Here is a 19,530-nt window from a genome sequence, read left to right as displayed (position 1 = left end):
TGGGTAGTTATGCAGTGGTATAGTGCCATGGGTATGAGCTCTGGTGCAAGGGGCCTCCTACCTATCACACTGATAGCCTAGCAGACTGATAGCCTAATCTTGGTGGTGTGGTGCTTGCCTCAAGCGTTGTACCTACTCCACCTCTGGACTTTTTTTTAGCAATAGTCCTGGCTATGCATGTGTCCATCATATGTTCTCTTGGGTTTATTGGACCCCATCTGTTCCATCCAAGGGTCCTTTGCCACTTTTGGTTTTGTAAAGGATAGAAGGACCTGTGTCAGATGCACAAAATTCATGCTTGAACTCTCCTCTCCCACCACAGTAATGGAGTATAGAAACTCCTTGTTAGTGTCTTCTCCAGACACCCTGTAACTTGTACAACCACACCTTGCCCCATGCCTGCCATTTGGGATCAGCTGTAAGGCTTCCTGAACTCCCAAAAGCAAAAGGCTTCTTTGGAATTGTGGAAACAGTCTTGTATAATTCAGTGTTGCGTTAATCCTGAACTGTTTTGCCATTCTGGGGGCGGGGGGGACCACACTTTATTTTCCAAAACTTAAACAGCTAGAATGGAGAACTTTGGTCCTAGAGCATACTGTGAGCAATCCTTCTCTGGTGCTTTCTTCTGTCTCCCTGTGTCAGTTCTTCAGTGTAGTCAGCATATAAGGCCAAAGATTTCTTCCAAACGCTTGGAAAAAGAACATACAACTTACTTTTGGATTGCTCCTTCCAACTTCTTGACACACTCTCTGAACAGAACCTAAAAAGCTTAGGAATCTTCAGGTGGCAGAGTATTCCTTTCTGTTAATCCTAAAGAGTGCAGTGCATGACAGCCTTTTGTTCATGTTACTGCTATTTTGAAGGCACGCGTACAATTGTAACTTGCAATGAAAACATTAATTTGCTGTTGTGATGACTGTTATGAAATACTTCCCAGAAAGATGATATCCATTTCAAGTCAAGCAGATGTTTCTTAATACTGCTTCCTTGAATGGAGGGGTATATCTCTGAAGCAGTAAGGGAATTCTTAAATTTAATGTAAGACCCACTGTAACTAGTATGTTACAATGTAACTTGAAAAAATGTCACCATGAATTTTCAGCATTTCAGCTAGAAATACTTCATATTTTTTAATTACTTAAAAATATAAAAGATAATTCAAGAAGCCATACACCAAGACACCCTTAGATTTAGAAAGAAGAATTAGAAATATCAGTGAATTTGTTGACATTTACTCTGTTTATTGTCTTGTGCTATATTCAGACTGAAGATTAAAACCAGCCTGGTCTGTTCCTTTCTGTCTGGCTGATTTCGCTCTCGAGTTCTGCTGCGTTAACACGGTTGTCTTGCATTTGGGGTTTAAATAATGAACGGAAAATTACTTGTTTGCAATGAATCAAATACATTTGCAAATAACATTTTCCATTCTGTTTGATATACATCTCCTTGACTATGCTCTCATCCCATGTCATCTTCCTCCACCTTTTTATTTGCAAAACCTGAATTCAAACTCTAGAACATCTAGAAAAGTTTAAGCTCTGAGAGGTGCTGAACATTGCTTGCAACTTGCTCAAGTGCCTCAGTCTGCAGTCAAAGGTATTCACAAGAGGTGGTTGACACTTCACAGGACAGTGCTTTTTAAAATCCCACTTCATTCTGGCCAAATTATGGCCAGAAATATTTATGCTACTGTCAGTGCTTGTATTCACTCCTATTGAGAAAACCCATAGAAAGTACTGCTGAAACCTGTGGCTGATTACAGGACAGCAGAAGGTAAATGTATCAATGTATCTATACTTACATGCACATTGACCTAGATACTACAGAATGGAAAATATTTGCATTGATTTTGCTCTTGTACTGAATTAACTTTCACTGACTGCTCGGGTTGGGGAGGGGAGAGCCAAGAGAATCTGCTGGCAGGAAAACACTGGGATTACACTGCATTTCTAGCAAAAGCAGCCCTGTAATACGAAGCAAAAGTCACAGAATATGAAGTTATATCAAGTTACTTCTCAGAAATGAACAACTGCAAAACTCTTCATACACAGTCTGAAAAGGATCGCCCAGCCTTCTTCGCACTGATTCGAAAGTTGGGAAAAAATCCAAATAAATTGCTATTGCCCTACTTGTAAGGCAGGGGAGTGGTAGTCATGTTCCCTAACCCCTTTCTTTCTCCCTCCTTTCTTTCTTTCTTTCTTGTCTCTCTTTCTCTCTGTCTCTGTCTTTCTCTCTCTCTCTTTCTTCATGCCACAGGGAAAGGTTTGAAACGGAACGTAACAGCCCACGCTTTGCCAAATTGCGCAACTGGCATCACGGCCTGTCGGCGCAAATCCTTAATGTTAAAAGTTAAAAGCCCACATTTAGCGGGTAAATATGTGAGACAGAGAATTACAGTAAAGAATTAACTGCTGTCCTGAGTTAGAGCCTAAGAGTGTCACACACATACAAGAAACACTTATTGCTAGGGGTTTTCTCTGAGTGCCTGTCTTTGATAGATTTCTGTTGTTAGCCTGGAATCCACTCACTGTCACCAAAAGTAAAAATAATCATACAACCCTGTTCATGTTCTTTGATACAAAATAGATTAGCTTTTGTCCTTTATGATGTTTAATGTAACTTCAATATACAGATAGAAGGAAAAGATTACTATTGTACTTTCTTGACTTAGATTATAGGAGAAAATGAGAGTAAAGTTATTCACTTTAGGTTGAGGAATTCGGCTTTTAATGAGTTTTTCTGAGGCTGTAAAGATAATTAAATAGGAGAAAGCAAGATGAAAAGGAAAGCTGACTGAACCTAGCCTAAAGTTTGCTAAAATACAGCATGCTTAGTTTGCATAGTTGAATAATGCTGTTTGAAATAAGACATTAGCAGTGTTATTTGTCTTCAATATATTATGCTAGCAAAAGTTATTTGCTAAAACCATTGCTGTAAGATTTGTTTGAAACCTGAATACGTCATTAGATGAAAGATAGGGATAGAATGTGGTTGTTCAGGACTTTTTGCTAGATGTGTTTAGGAGTGAGAAGAATATATAGTACTGCTGGTGCACTGAAGCTTTTAAAAGCATCTTGTAAGTTTTAAGAAATGTGTTGCCCATTCTGTATTGTTCTTGCTTTGACCCACATTTTTCTGTATATAGCAGCATGCTTTATCTGAAATAAAAGGATTTAAAACTAAAATAATTATGTGCCTGTTTTACACAGTACTTTATTATGTTTTGAAAAAATAACTGCTTCAACTGATGATTGAAAAAGGGTAAACTTTTCTTTCCACAATAGAAAATTTGGTCAAAAACCTTTCCCCTATTACCTGTAGTTCTTACTGACCTTTAAATTAGGTGAATTAGAATAAACCTGACAAAGTAGTTGGAAAAACAGCAACAGAAACGAACAAGTACATTCTTAGTTGTGAATGAGAACATGGCATCATTGATAGATGTTAGATGATAACCTATTGATAATGCCATCACAGACATCCATTTGAATACTATGCATTCTCTGGCAATAATGGCATTAATATGTGCACACAGCAAAGGTACCACACTAATATGTGCTGCTTGGAGTGGGATCTTTGTTTCAGCATTACAACAATGCTTCAGTTTTAAACTGTGTCAGTCAAAATGCAGCACATCTATCCAAAAGGCCCCTATGTTTCTGTATAAAGTACACCAAGTGAAGTATCGCTTCCCTTTCTAGTTTATGTTCTGATCATTAAATGCAACTCAATTAAACTGCATTTATGGTTTCCATAGAAACAGTTGATGTTAACCCTTACAGCAATCTGCATTAGGAGTCCTTAGCAGTGATTGAAGCAGAAGTTTCTGGTGATAAAGCGTAGGTCTCTCCTTCAGCAGCAGAGGGTTAATTATGTTGCAGCCCTGCCTACAGCCCAGTTAAGGAAATAATTTTGTTATAAAATTCTTTAAACTGCAGATTAGGTGCCTTTATCTGGTAGCAGTAATTCTGATCAAAGAGATTAATGTGTGCAATTGAAAATCTTACACTTCTTGCTGATTTCAAGCATCTGCAATTTATATCAACAGTCTGTACAGGAACAAGGCACACTTAAACTCTCATTTTGTGGGCAGGAAGAGCTCCTATTCACAGAGGATTTTGCATGAATCAACCAAATACATGAGAGTTTAAAGAAGGAAAAAAAATTTAGCTGACATTTATAAACAAAAACAAAAAAACAGATGTTTGAGTATTACTTAAGACCACATGGGCAGTATATCATTTTAAAATGCACTTCATTTTTTTTCTATATAAGTACCATAGCAATTCAGTAAACATACTATTTAATGTACAACATTCATTTATATTTTCCTTATGGCAATGCAAACAAATTCTGATCTTATCTCACTAGCATCTGTGGAAAATCAGCATAATGAAACTGCATAAAATAAGAGCAACATTTTAACTTTTTCTGAGTGTTGCTTAGATCAGACATCAACTCAGAGTTGGTAAATTTTATTTCTGTGTGGAAGATTGTGGTAAAAGTTAAAATATCAACACAGTTCATTTTTTTCTTAAACAACCGATGTACCTGAGTAAAAAATTTTCCAGTTGAAACTTTCAACCGAATTAAATAGTTTTCTGAATAAGTACATGAGAGAGTTTGCACTTAAACTAGAATTGTGTATCCTTAATGTTTTATGAACAGAACATGGATACTATTTATTTCAAATACACCTACTGCATGTACTATAATTAAAAACAAAATGTCTATATTATGTATGAATGTTTATGTTTAAAGTTACTTTTAAAGATACCTTTTAATGATCAGAAAAGCATAGTTTGGTTAGGTATGAAATTAATGCAAATGTAATTAGGGGACATCTTACCTCCGCTTCTGTAGATTTAATAAGAAACAGTGCATATATACCATGTACTCACTCATAAAGAGATATAGCTACTATCTGTTTCCCTGGAGGCTAGAAAATAGAATCTAAATGCTCTACAAGCTTTTAGAATTTCAGTTCTTTATGTAAGCACAGAAAAAAAAGTAATAGAAAAAATCTTCAGTAGTTGGTAAGTTTTAAAACTTTTTAAATGAAAGACCAAAAGACCTTTTTGTGAAGGTGTTGTCATTAATCCCTAATGCAAGATTGCTTACCACAGCATATTTCTACTGCTTAGTCCAATCCCCTTAAAAAAAATAAAAATTCTCCAAACTGTTGAATTTCATTAATTAAACTCAGTCATTTTTTTCTCTCCAGCTTCTCGTTTATATTTTGCTTTGTAGTTGCTTAACTCTTACACCTCAAAAATCTGCTTTTATGTTGTCATGGTGATCTTAGAGCCCCAGAAATGAACGTTACATTTATTTCCTTGTGTAACTATTGACAGGCCTTGTTTTTCCTTCCTGGGGAGGAGGCAGGCTTTTCTGTAAGGTGGAGAAACTGGGTTGCATTTGTCATTCTACTACACAGCATTGCTGGAGGCTGTAACAGGCTTAGATCTGGTGAGAACTCATCAGTAGCTTTGAGAAGCCACTAGCTTTGCTGCAGCTAATGGTCAAGGCTGGCCTGGTTAAGTCCCATTTTTAATATGTCCAGGTTCATCTCTCGTTGTATGTTGCTCCTGATTAACCAACCCCATCTTCCAGCGCTTCTTGACCATTTGTGGAAGTCCGCTGTTTCACCTAGGAGAACTAGTCTCAGTTAGTGAACATAAGGCTAAGACTAGGTTCCCCACTGAAGGCTAGTGAGTCATGTAGTACTTCAAAATAGCTCTGAGGAGGGGCAGGCGAACCTCTCCCAGGTTGAATGTATTCTGAACCATGACTGTTTTGCTGAGCAAAGGACACCGGGTTGGTGACAATAGTGTCTTCTAAATAATCTCTATGTCAATAAGTATAGTAAAATGCACTATGTGGATAGTGATATTAGTACCCTGCCCTTCGCAATATTGCCAGTAAAGCCTAGTGTTATAAGCATTTAATGAAGATACAGCAAAGCTGATGCCACTAGGAAATCAAAACCAAAAGGCCTTCCAGGTAAATCTGCTTGTCTGGTTATGACACAGGGAAATGCTCATCTTCTGCTGTGGTGTAAGACCGTTTGATCTAAACTAACCCTTTTCCTGAATACTGTTGCCTTGTCCTCTACTCAAATGGCCTCCTCCTCACCTCTTACAGCGCTTAGTTTGCAGCAGGAGTACTGACTGCATGCAGTGCATGCTGATGGGATGTGGCAAGAGTGTGCCTTTAAGAAAGCAGGCATGAGAACTTGACCTCTCTTCCTTCTGTGCATGAAAAAATTGCAAGAGAAGGAAGGTTCTGTGGCTCCCTTCCTTGCCTCCCTCTTTTCAGGCCTGCCTGCATGGGTAGGAGAAGAAATTTTTTTTGCTATGTTAAAACGTAGAGGTCATTTTCTCTTCGTTGCAGTTTCTCTCTCGTTATGTACAATTGTGGAGTATATCTTCAGTAGTAAGGGACAGATATTTTAGGGTCTACTTTATCACTTCTGAGAAGTCAAACTCATGTATCACAGAGCTGTCTGAAGCCTCCTTCATGGGCAGGAAGGGGTGACCAGTTTTTCGGTTGTACACTCAGGTTCCCTCAGGGAATAAGTGATTCTGTGGCTTCTTTAGCAGTGTCTACCACAGGCTTCAGTGACTAGGACTATCATTACACCTTCAGAAAATAACAGGACATTTGAACAAATTCCACTTTGCAAATGTAAAAATTTAGAGTTTTGGCACAGTACATGACAGTAGTAGATCTTGGTAGTACCACATGATGGCTTTCTTTAATCAGCCGCCTTCTGCAATATTCGTAAAAAATTGGCTAAAATTTGCTTCCAAGCACAGTAACGTTCTTCGTTCTGCTTAACAAAGCCATCTGATGCCACCAAGACAAGCTAAGGTGCCTTCATCCCTTTATTTGCCAAAATTTCCAATGGTTAGCCTTGCTGACTTACCAGCAGTCAAAAACTTCCTATCTTTATGCTAGGCAGATAAGCAAAAGTCCTTCTGAAGGATGTAGCTTACTTTTCTACAACAGCACACAAAATAAAGCAGACTTCTGTGGTTAGCTTTTTTTTTTTTTTAACGTTTAAGGATCGTTACTAAAAGGTGAGTGAGGATCAGAATAAAATGATGTATTTATTTAGTGTAGTAATCACAGAATCATAGAGCCATTCCATGATTACTACACTAAATAAATACATCATTTTATTCTGATCCTCACTCACCTTTTAGTGCCTGAAGAGTGACAAAAACATAGAAATAGTGAATGAACTCAGTTGTTTCTATGGAATGTTGGAGTGAAACCAGAAGGGAAAATTGATCAAATATGTCTTCCCAAAACATTGCAAATACTCCTTGAAGTTCTGTGGGAGAAGTGAATTTAGAGACCATAGATTGCTTGTTTCCAAGCCTGTTCTCTGTAGAACCCATTGATCAAAGATAGGAGCCATTAGGTCTGCTGTATCCAGTTGAATACACTTGCTTAAAGGTGAAAGAGTGAGGCCTCCAGATGAAACAAGCAAATACAATGAAATCTTTCTCAAAATATATAAAGTAATGCATAAGCTAAAAGATCTTGTCAAAGCTCGAGATTCACTTTTGTGTGTGGGTGTAATGAACTATATTTTAAAATCTCTTCTTTACCATCTCACTCTTCTGCATGTTCCTGTCCACATTTCAGCATGGGCAGAAATTCACATTACTTTCATTCCTTCTGTGCAACTTTTGAGATGCCTGTATGCATCCTTCCACTGATGCCGATGGCTAACCAAAATACCAGTGCACAGCACTGCCTTCGTCTCTTACTGTACTCTGTTTTCTGCCATCGCCTTCAGTCCAACAAGGAAAAATCAGTTATTGCATGTAGCAACTTTCCAATAGGCATGGGTAAGCCCAAAGTCCTGAGCTGCGGTCTGTGGATTCTGACTGGTTCACAGAGCATTGTTTAGGACAAGCTGGAGAACTGGCTGATGGCATAGCACTGGCACTGCTTCCTTTTATTCTGCTTTTCTAAATTGCATTCATGTCAGCAGAATTATGCTAAATACTAACCATTTCCTAATAGTTCATTTCTATGTAAACAATTGTTGTTGTGGACTAAAATGTTATATGATTACAAATAAGAGAGAGGGAAGGTAAGAAAACCCTTAAGGGAGTCTGTGAAATAAAATGTAATCCACGTTCTGAAAAAAAAAAAAAAAAGACAACTGCTGTAACTCGTACCACTTAGTTACTTGGTTCAGGAACCAAGCAGAAAAGATGCACTAATGCACCTACAAATAGATGAAAATGCCATGTAGAGGAAGTATGAAGTTTCTCACCATCAATGTGCACAAATTAAAAATTGGCTCTAAAAAACTGCCAGCTGACAGTGAGATCAATGAGTTCTTGTTTTTCTCTCAGCTGCCCTGGAGCAATATGAGGTCCTGATGAGAGAGAATGCTTCAGTGATTGGGGAATCGCTTTCAGTGTACAATAGCTGAACTTGTGAGCACTGTAGACAAAGAAGTGCACAAATACAAACAGAAAGTTCTGATCCTGTGTTCAGGTGCCTGCTGGCAGATGTTTGTGCTTTACCAGTGGGGTTCTAAAAAGCTAGAGGGTACCGTTCAGATAGATCTGATTACAGAGTTAAGGCCGAGATAGGGGAAAACTATCTGCAGTAGCTTTTGAGCTCAAAAATATCCAAGCTTAAATTGTTCTGTATACTCAGGATTTTACAGTCTTTGTTCTTATTAAAGTGCTGTGTTTTCCAATAAGATAAATTGGAGTACATACTTGCATGCCAAATGTCCCTACATAAATCTTGGAGAAGTTATCTTCCCGTTCACAAACACAGATTCTGCTGTATTTCTAGATGTATTTATTATTTGAATGCTTAATGTAACAGCATACTAGTAGATGCCACTAAAATGCATCCATAGGAGGTACTTGATGTGATTTAGTGAGCTGCTTTGACTGAGTTTCATACTACCTGTTGAGAATGAGTTGGCTGTTTTTTTTCACTGAATATATGGCAATGCTTTTCCTATTCTGTGGCACTGTCTGCACAAACCAGGATACCTTCTGGGAGAAACGTATTTCCCTGTTTTGAAAAGCAGACGTACTAGCAGGATATACTGTGATCGTTTTGGCGTGGGCTGCTCACATTCTTAACTACAGTGGCTGAAAAAGAGAGACTAGCTCTTCTTCTACTCCTTTTTTCTGATCCCAAGCTAAAGTTTTAACTAAACCAGCATGATAGTCATCTTCTGTCGTCTCCAGTTAACTGCCTATGATTTTTTTGTGTGTCTTGTGGTATTATCTTAAGATAATAGTTTGTTACCGTTACAAAAATATAGCTTCGGGGGAAGCTATCTCAATGCTTTTATATTCATGTGTCTATAGAAAAATTCCTAGCTTCAAATACAGAAAGCTAGAAAATGCCTCACTGGATCAGAACAGCAGTTAGTGTAGCTCAGTGTACAGTTTCCAACAGTATCAATATCTTATGCCTTTGAGTCAAAAAATGTTTGGAAGACAATTAGGAAATAACTTTCATGCAAGTTTCTCCCTAGATAACCTATAAGAAATTTTTTTAAAATTATTTTGTGACTTCAATTTCTTAAAAGGAAATTTTATCCGTAGATAAACATGTTTACTATTTACTCTTTGACAACAGATCTGTCAGGCATCTTCTTTGATAGAAGACTGTTGGATGATCGATGCAGGAAAATACTGATAAACTGAATAGTAATATTTATAAAAATAGCTCCATGATTTCTTACTAAAGAGGGTGAGAGTTGATATTTTAAATACTTAATTGAGTTTTGGGGATTGACTCATTTCAGTTCTCCGCCCTGCCACAGACCTTCTATCTGGCCATGGACAATTCTATTTAGTTCCTCATCTGTAAAATGAGAACAACTTGCTGCATGGCAATACTGAGAATAAATAATTATGGTGTTCGTTTATTGCTTCAGTACTGAAAGACAGAAGAGTTGAAAGACTGTGTGGTCTCTCAGGATGCCAATCTTTCCCAATGCCTTTGGATCTTCATTACAGATTAAATGATTCTGTGTCTACGTTTTAGTGGAACAGCAAGTAGCTGTTCAAGAGAGTCTAGATCCTCTAAGGTGAAGGTAGATGCACATTCTCAGAATCCCGATTTGCTTGTTACGTGTACATGACTGTTTGGAAATCTTTTTACATTTGGTTTCCAAATATAAAAGTGTTCTGCTGTCCAGTACATACAGTTCAGATTCATCAGAATCAGTTATTAGAAGCTCTCTGAAGTTTCTTAGTGTCCAGTAGAACAGACAAGCTGAATGAACACAATGCAAATGAACTTAGCGTTTTGTTACCCCAACTGATATAGCTCTTGCTATTGTGGGGGAGGGAAGGATTCTATTTGAGTCATTCCATTCACTCTGTCTTTATGACTGTATCACGTAGCATGGCTTTATGAGAAGGAAACATTTCATAGCTTCCATTGTATAACATACCGAGTTATTGGGATAGTCTGCTGCGTATAAAAGTCTTGTTTGAGACATGTCCAATATTTAATGAAAGCTGTGGGAGTTGCAGTGTTCTCTCAAATAGTCATTGACTAAGGCCTTTCTATCAAAAGACATTTTAGCTAGGGACCTAAAGGGACTGTAGAAAAAAACCATTAATATTAAATCTTGCCCAGGTAGCTCAAAACTAGTGTCGTTTATTTGAGCAGCCTGTGTAACCGTAAAGATACAAACTGTTCCTAATATCCTGAGCCAAATTCTTTCATGTAAAGGTATCAAGTTTACCAAGCCTGTCCCGGCGATGTATTTGACTCAAAAGTAAAATGAATTCTGCATTTAGTTTGCAAAAACAGTTTGAATGTAAAGGCTGGAAATTCAATAGCCTGTTCCTCGAAATACGAGTATCACCAATAAAAGACCGATCTGATCTTGACCCTTTCTCACCGTTAGCAGAACAGGAATTACTCCTGTTGACTAGGAAGAGAAATAGTTCCTGAAAGCAAACAGTCAAGGAACTATTGTGTGCCTTTGAGCTTGTCTTTCCTTTACTCTCTGCCTTTTCCTTTGCTTTATTCTGTGGAAGTATGTTTACTATACATCTCTCTCTATCTGTAACCTTCAAAACTCCCCCTGCCATTGTCATACAACATTATCGTATACTGATATGCTCAGGGAAAAAGTTTTTGTAAAATTCCAACCTTACAGTCAAGTGACATTCTTCTGCGTTTTTCAGTATAGCCACAGCTAGGAGAGTGGAAGAGTTTTGAAATTAATAGTAACACCAGAGGCTTAATGCTGCTTCTGCCCTACCCCTAACTGCCTGCCTTTTCCTCTTGCCTATATTTTTTTCATGAATATTTGGTAATGCTGGAAATAAACAATGCCTTATTCTCTTTTGGCTGCAACTGTGTTTTTTAAGTCTGGCGCATGATTATCGCTCTTGGTATGCTAACACTTTCCTATCCTACCTGTATCCCCCACCAGTTTCTAATCCATCCTCCCCCACTTTGTTTCAGCCTGGCTTTCCAACACAGGACAATCCAGTGAACTTGCGGCTTGGTTACCATACAGATAGTGTTTGGTTTCTCATTGCTTTAGAGTGGTGAACAATTCATCTTATTAGGTGGTATTTATGTTCAAGTCAGGTTCTTCCATTCTGACCAGAGTAATATTCTTAGACACATCTGAGGCTCATTTCAGATCTACTTCTGTGTTTGAAAGTCTGGCTTCAATTCATTAATTTTGGGGTTACGTTTTAGTCAAGAGCTTTTAAAAATTGGGAGGGTAGAGAGTATCTATGCCCAAATCTTTGCTGATGGACTGGTGTTTATAACTTTACTGGTGCTAAACTAAGGAAAGTGTATGTGTGTATGTATGCATGTGTACATAAACAAACACAGACCGGTATATAAAATACTACTAATAATGTGGAAAATACTAAGAACAGTCTTTGAAATGTAATTTAAGGCAATGATTGGCACTCAACAAAATAAGTTAAATAAATTCTTGTATTTCTTCTATTGAAGAACTTTTCAGAAAGGAGGTTCAGTTGGTTAAATGAGGGCATTTGCTTTGTGTCTTGTAATTTTAGATCCCAGTTATGGAAAGTGCTCTAATTTGGCATATTTTAACTTTAAACATGCTGAAATTTCAGTACAATTTATTGACTAAGAAAAGATGTAGCCCACCATATTGCTAAATATTGAGACTTATCTCAGTTATTTAACGCAATTGGATTTCAAACATAGGAGTCTAGAGCTTAAGGATTATAGTGTTCACAAAAATACCCATTTGTTAACTTCTTCCACAACTGTGCAGTTGCTTGCACTTAAACTGATCATTTATTTCTGTAAGTGTGTGTGAATGTTTACAGGATAACAGCTTAATGTTCTGTCACTGAAATTGAGGTGGACTTATTTCTCACTTCTGAAGGGGTGACTTTTCTTGTTTCTAATCAAACTTAGAACTGAGAAAACTAGTACTTATTTGGGCAGGACAGAGAACTTTTAAGTGAGGCCAGACATATGCAGTCCATCAAATGTGAGTCTTTGTTAACTATTTAATTCCTTATCACTTCATAGTACTGGATCCTTGAGGACTGCCCAAGTCTGATTTTTACCACTTGGAGTTAGCATCAGATTATGTTTTGCTGGAATACAATTGTATTTTTCTTTTAAAAGTGAACCTTAATTTAAAGTCAAAATTATGCCTAAAGTTATATATATAGATAATGCCAGATTTGTAACTGTTAATTTTTCTTCATTTTTCTTTAATATTGAACAAGAGAAAAAGCTCACAGGAAGCTTGCAAATTCAGTGGGTTTCACTTGGAGAGCTGAAGGTGTTTCTCTCAGCTATATTTACAAGCAACCACTCTAGGATGCTTTTGGCAACCAAACATTTCTCCTCAATTCATCTTCCTTTGCCCTGTGTGGTTGGTTTTCTTTGTTGTTGTTTTTGTTTTGTTTGTTTTCCCCCTCACCACTTAGAGTTGCATTTATTTTATTCATATGGTATCCCCTCCTTTCACAGAGACAAGGAAAATGTTGCAGCAGCATCAGAAAAGAGGTAATGTTTGCTCTGCGTGTTCTGTTTCTTCCTATTCAATTTGCCTCCACTTTACCCCTATTGTTCTTACCTCAGAGCCATATGAAATTTGTACAATTTGAGTGGACAATTAAGGATAGAGGTTGCAACTAAGCAGGTTTTTGGGCATTTCTTTTTAATGTAGAGTTCCAATTTCTATGAGATGATAACAGACTATGAAACAGCGCAGGGGGGATCAAGTAGCTCAACTTATAAGCCTGAAAAATGAGAAGCTTTTATCAAGTCTTGTTGAAATGGAATGTTGCCCGTTTGATGGGGTTTTAAGAATAATTTCCATTTTAAACTTTGTCTAGGTTGTTCAAGTTGCTTTTAAGATCTAAGTAGGAATCTTTTGGGTATTGTGAGAACATTTTTATATCTGATTCTTGCATGTGTTGTTTTATTCTTGCTGGGCTTTGAGGTTCAAAACATACCCCTGTAAGTAACTTCTTTCAATTCAAAAGTGGTTTTCTACCAAAGAATCTCAGCACACTTTGCAGTTACATATAGAAATATATCTATAAAGGTACACACAAGTATAGAACAAAGTAAATTAATCTGATCAATTATTTAATGGAGCAAAGAAATGCCTCCTATTAGTTCATGCCATGAAACAAATTTTACCTCACTGCTTTTCTGTCTTGTTCATCCCTCCATAAACAGTGCACGACTACTTTGTTTTTAAGACTTCTCACATTTGAACAAAGGTCGCATAGAACTAAAATCCAAGTGTAAGCATTATCCTCACTAATGACACGAGCAATGGTAACTGGCACTTGGAACGCTGGGTAAAATAAGAATTTTGTCAGAAGAATGAAATAAAACCCTTGATTCCTGCGTAACAAGTGTATATGAATTAAATTGAAAACCAAAGTAACACATCAGCATTTCAGTAGCTGTTTGACTTTTGCAAAACCATCTACAGGACTGTGCAGCTGCTCCACTGAAATCTCTTCTTTTGGATTTTACCAGGAACAGTTTCTGATGTATGACTGGTGTTAGTGTCACACTACATTGCCTTAATCTTGCATGGTTTGTCACACCATAGCTTTTCTCCACATCCATTATCATCACAGCTTTGCTATGTGTCTTATTTTGATATGCCTAGCAATATGGTTTCCAGATTTAACACAAGGTACTTTTTTGAGTTCTTAAATCCTTTCCTGGTCTTAAGCTGTAGTGAACCGTCAAGCTTTGTCACGATTTCAAATGCAGTACCATGATGATCTCCTATGGTGTAAGGAATTTAGGGATACAAAAAGAGGACACTAGGTATTTACAGATTTAAATCTTCCAGGAAAAAGACAGACAAATGAAGCCTTCATTATTAAACCCAGACTTGATTTTTCAGTTAAGAGGTTCAGCACCTTTGTTAGTCTTCTCGTGTGGCCCTCCTGCCCCAGCTTTGCCTGCTGCATACAAATAATAACTTCTGTCTTAAAGGGGCAGGTATTAATGTTCTAAAGTGCTGCTTTATTTAGCATGGATAGAGAACACCAAGTATCTCTGAAAACAACAAAAAACAAACAACCCTTTTTCTGTTAAAGCAACCAGCTTCTTCTATGGCTGGAATTCTCCCTCTCCCTCAAAAACTTGCTATTATCTAGGAATCTGGTGACATGATAACAAATATCTCATTTACAAATTCCCTTGTAATCTTTGTTACCCAGGCCTTCAGCTACTACACATGCGCCACAGTATGTGACCTCAAGTATTTGGCATCCTCCTCAGTCATGCACCAAGGATGCCAACACTGACAATGCTAAGCCAGTGGCCTCCAAGGGGTCTGTGAGGCTTGGAGCGGGTACAAGTCAGAGGGAAGCCAGTTTCATCACTACTGGCCAGAAAGTCCCTCTAACTTCATCCAGTAATCAAAGGTACACTGTGACGTGTAACTGCGTAACTGACCTGGTTTGGAGCTTTGGAATGGTTTGGTAATAACAATCTCTAACTTCCAGACAGAAATGCCCATGGCCTAAAAGGCAGATGTGTAAGTTCCATAAATTCCAGCAACCTCAAGTTCCCATGGATTTTACATGTTAAAGTGACCCTCTTAAGGATTTCATCCAGAATATACAGGCTAGAGCCATTAAGCACCTTCTGCAGAAAAGCAGCAGCTGATACTATTCACTGTGTTTCTACAAGCATTCCCATATTCAAATGCAAAATTCTTCCACAGTCTTTCTCTAAATATCTTCTCCAGCACTTCATTCTAAAAATGCTAATGTAAAACAGATAAGTTTTGCCTATTCATTTTGATTTTGTCCCTTATATTTTCAATTTTATACAACAGATCTGTTAGATGACTTGAAACAAAAAGGACTTCATGCATTATATAAAGGAGACTAAGTGCAGCTGTAATAATCTATTCAATTGTTATTTGGACAGAAAGTCTCATAATTTAGGATTCTGCTGAGATCACGAAGAGTCATCTGCAATTTATTTTTAATGTTTGAGTGCATTTGTTGCTCTGTTTCCTCATTATGGTTGTTAACCATTATTATCCTCTTAACCTCTACTGATCTGTGTTACTTTCCATGAGTGAAAATCAGTTGAGTATGTGTTTGTGTTCATCCACTTAACTTACTCACATCATGCATTTTATGTTTGTCACAAATACAGAGGTGTTTCAGAAGATACATTTCCTTTGATTTTCCTTAAAATGCAAAATACCGTAAAGATTAAAAGTGTACAGAATACGTGTTTAAAATAGAAAACTTAATAATGAAGCTGTTAAAATAGATGACTTTTTTATAAAACAGCATTCACGTTTACAAACTCTCAAAATTCTTCCACACCTGAATAACTTAAAAAATAATAATAATAATAAATTGAAGTTCTAGAAAGGTGGCGATTTGGGGAAAAAATATTTGAATATCTACATGAAATATCTGTTTAAAATTCATAGTGGGTCAATTAAAAACAGTCAAGTTAGTCTGAATTCATTCTATAAAAAGAGAATTAGTTACCAACTATACACATATGTAGTGAAATCACCCTGAGTTTTAAGGTTTTTATATATTTCATTTATATCTATTCTACTTCCTTTTTCTGTTAAACAGTTAGTGCGTTCTGCCCTGCAGGAATGTGACCAAGCCTCTAACATTTTACTCGCATTAAAAATCTATTACAGCATGTAAGATAAAATTTCTTTCTATTTCTCTTAATTTTTTTAAGGTATTTCAGTATATTTGCATTTAGTTCATATGTGTTTGTCCAGTTGACATGTGTCTCCATACAGGTCCATGTCTACATACATTCTCCTCTTTCCTTCTTTCCTCTTTTTTTTTTCTTTAATATGTATCAATGAGTATGTGTTTTGGTTAACATTTTGGAGATTGTTACGACATATAAGTAACCTCACTATTTTCTTCTATTTAAGGTACGAAGTTTTGATTCTTTTGATATCTGTAGCAATTTTCATTTCAGTGGAAATAGACAAAATAGGTGAAATCATTGTTTGTTTTTAGGACATGCATGAAAATCCATTATAAAATGGAATATAATAACATATAGTTTGTCCTTTCATGTTCGCTCAATCAAAGATGTGTAAGTACAAAATTTTGAGTCAACATCTTGTAATGCGAAAATTCCAGCACCTGCTGTTGCTGGGGGGGGGGAATTGTGCGAGTATTCCTTTATCTTAAAACTCAGTAATAGACTAGCCCATGATCCATAGCTGTGATGTGTAAGATACAGCTACTGTGCTACATAGCTATCTAATTGATGCAGTATTAACGAAGTGGAAAAATTTACAACATAATGCAAATGCATCAAGAGGGAGAGTTAATCTTGAATTTAAATGCAGATTATGATGAACAAACTTTTGCAAAAGTGGCGCAAAAGTTTTTCACATAATGATTTGAAATCTAGAATTGCAAACAAGATGAGTATTTTCAAAAGTCCACTTGCTATGTTTAATCGGTGGATGTAGCAAAGATGCTTCCGTTTCAGCTAATCAAACAGTAAAATACTTAGTCACTTAGACTACCAGACCCACAGAACAAGGGGTCATATGAGAGGAGGACAGGGGAAATGGGACAGTCCCTTGAAGAGCAAGGGGTATCCCGAATTCTGAAGTACTAAACACTCATTCTAGCTCCTGAGGAGTGCAACTTGTAAGATCAGTTTCTGAGAGAAGCAAAAGAAAATATTAGACAGAATGGCTGAAAGACAAAACTCCCCACTCCCCCACCGAGAACTTTTAAATGACATAGTGATTTTTGTTTTATTGACAACTAAATAATGAATATACATATTACTCTCCTTTTGTTAATATCCAATTCATTGACATAATCAGCAAAGACCTAGAATCTTGTAAATCCATCAAAATATATATATTTTTTTCACTGGATGTTAAGAAGAGCTAGTGGGAGACAAACTGAACCTCACAAAAGATTGTTTCAATCTTTAACTCTAAGTTATCTTTCAAGGTTGTTTAATGGATCAACTTTACCCAATTTGTCTGTCTGTAACAGCTGAATAATACTTTCCAATCTGAGTGATGGTGTAAGGCTAAAATATGTTAACGAGCACTGCACACTCACATAGCAAGCAGTGCAAGACGTTAGCAAAATGGCCACAGGATACAAGACTAGACTTTGTTCATTTAAATCTATTTTGCACTCAAAGATAACAGAGAAGTATAAATGTTTATTTTATCTGTGCCACAAGAGGACCCCAAGGATAACTCATGCTCATCACCCAAGTGGTTTTAAACCTAAGATAGTAAAATGTTATGCTACTTTTTTTTTTCATTACGTACTCTTTTTATGTATAAAAAGGTGAGGTGTCTTATCATTTGATAGGTTGGCCAGCATAACATGGGGTGAACTTAGGGCAGAGATGAGCTAACAATCGGTGGACTCTTAAACATATCTTTCCAGTACCTGTATGGCAGAAAACTGACTGAAGTCAGCACAAAAGTGTGCTGACTATATCTCTAGACTTTAAGAACCTGCAGGAAACCTGCTGCTACAAAACTATAATAATAATCCCTTAAATTGCTTTTCTTCATCTAATTAGGAGGTTTACTCTTTAATGTAAACTTCAGCTCCTGGAGTAAATATCGTGTGAAATTTATCCTAACTCAAAGAGTTTGTGACAGGGTCTATACAACTATCGAAGTACTGCACGCCCTATTGCTGGCTTCAGTGGGAAGAGGACTTCAGTGTTGTATAAGATCTGGGATAAATTTCAGTCAGGACCAAAAACTGCATTACAGTCTTAACTGCTCATATGAAAAGGCCTAACAAATGTCTTTTTTATCACCCCCCCCCCCCCCCCCCCCCCCCCCCATTGTGCTTTTCTCTCAGTAACACAGCCTGCTACTATGTTTGCAGATTCAGGTGCAAACATAGGTTTCATGCTCTACATTTAAATATGCCCCTTTTTAAGATGCTTCTTGTTTTATTTAATTTAACTCTAATTAGTATCCCTGTTGAGCATGCTCCGGTGTCTACCAGCTCTGCCTCTGCTCCTGCACCACATGCTTCAGCACATCAGCCTGCTACTGCTGCTCAAAATACAGCCAGTCTGATGACACCGCCAGCAACCACTCCCACCTCAGTAGTGCAAGAGTCTTTCTCATCCTCCTTCCAAAGGTAACGCTTCGTTGCTTTTTCCTTTCGCGGATGTACCCCTGTATGGCTCTGGAAATGCTGCATACACATTCTAAACTTAAGAATGTTGTATGTACATGCTGTAGCCTTTTTATATGCTTTTATGTATTTTGTTGTTTTTTTTTCTTATTTTAAAGTACGTTCTTGTTTGCAAAGAACTTGCAAAATAAAACTGTCCTAAAAATATTTTTTTTTTTTAAATAGCATTGTCTGGAATATAGTTTACATTTTCAAAAAAAAAAAAAAAGTTTGGGGTTAAAACCAAAAGTGTTTTTTCACTGCTTGTAATAAAACCAAAACAACATCTCACAGCTTGTCTTAATAGTGTTTCTAAAGTACGACACAAAGTGGAAGATTCAAAAAAAAAAAAAAGTAATTTACTGATGTGATTGAGCTTATCATATTGTAGCAGATGTCAGTAGAACAGGATGCACAGTGACCAGTAAAACCACACATATGAGTGCACTGAGTATTAAGTCAATTCATCTCTAATAGTTTGATCTACTTTTTTTTTTCTAATGCAATTCAGTTATAGAGCTAATGTGAGTTTCTAGGAGTTATAGTGGTATATCAGAAGCAATAAGACTCAGTCTGTGAAGAAATAGATGGGATTTATGCTGCTGTCACATTACAGTAGTTTTGGGGATAGTAAGAGTGAATTTTTGCTGTATATTATTTGTTCTTTGGGTTTTGCTACATTAATATTCCTAAAATGTTTATATTTTATCATGCTTTAAAAAATGCAAGGAAAAACACATAATCAGTAATACAAACTACTTTAAATAAGTGAGATCTAAGATGTAGTCTGCCATATCTCAGAATTCTGTAAATAGATTTGGAAGTGTTCTTAGCT

The 19,530-nt window shown here is 36.9% G+C and overlaps 1 protein-coding gene across 12 annotated transcripts in view; it reads left to right on the top strand.

The window, feature by feature from the left end:
• Nucleotides 1-19,530, top strand: part of LDB3 (LIM domain binding 3) — a 121,687-nt gene that overhangs the window by 75,104 nt on the left and 27,053 nt on the right. For 8 of the 12 annotated variants that reach the window (XM_040563354.1, XM_040563362.1, XM_040563361.1 and 5 more), the window contains 2 exons: nt 13,003-13,038; nt 18,489-18,659. The exons of 1 other annotated variant lie outside the window; for it this stretch is intronic. In XM_040563354.1, coding sequence (XP_040419288.1) covers nt 13,003-13,038; nt 18,489-18,659 — 207 coding nt within the window. Of the gene's footprint in view, nt 1-2,256; nt 3,175-13,002; nt 13,039-18,488; nt 18,660-19,530 lie in introns of those variants that run through there. 3 more of the 12 variants (XM_040563356.1, XM_040563363.1, XM_040563366.1) reach the window with 3 other exon arrangements.

This window comes from Cygnus olor, chromosome 7, assembly GCF_009769625.2.
Source record: "Cygnus olor isolate bCygOlo1 chromosome 7, bCygOlo1.pri.v2, whole genome shotgun sequence".
Lineage (NCBI taxonomy): Eukaryota > Metazoa > Chordata > Aves > Anseriformes > Anatidae > Cygnus > Cygnus olor.
The sequence above is the reverse complement of the archived record's forward strand: the minus strand, read 5'-3'. Positions and strand labels throughout refer to the sequence as shown.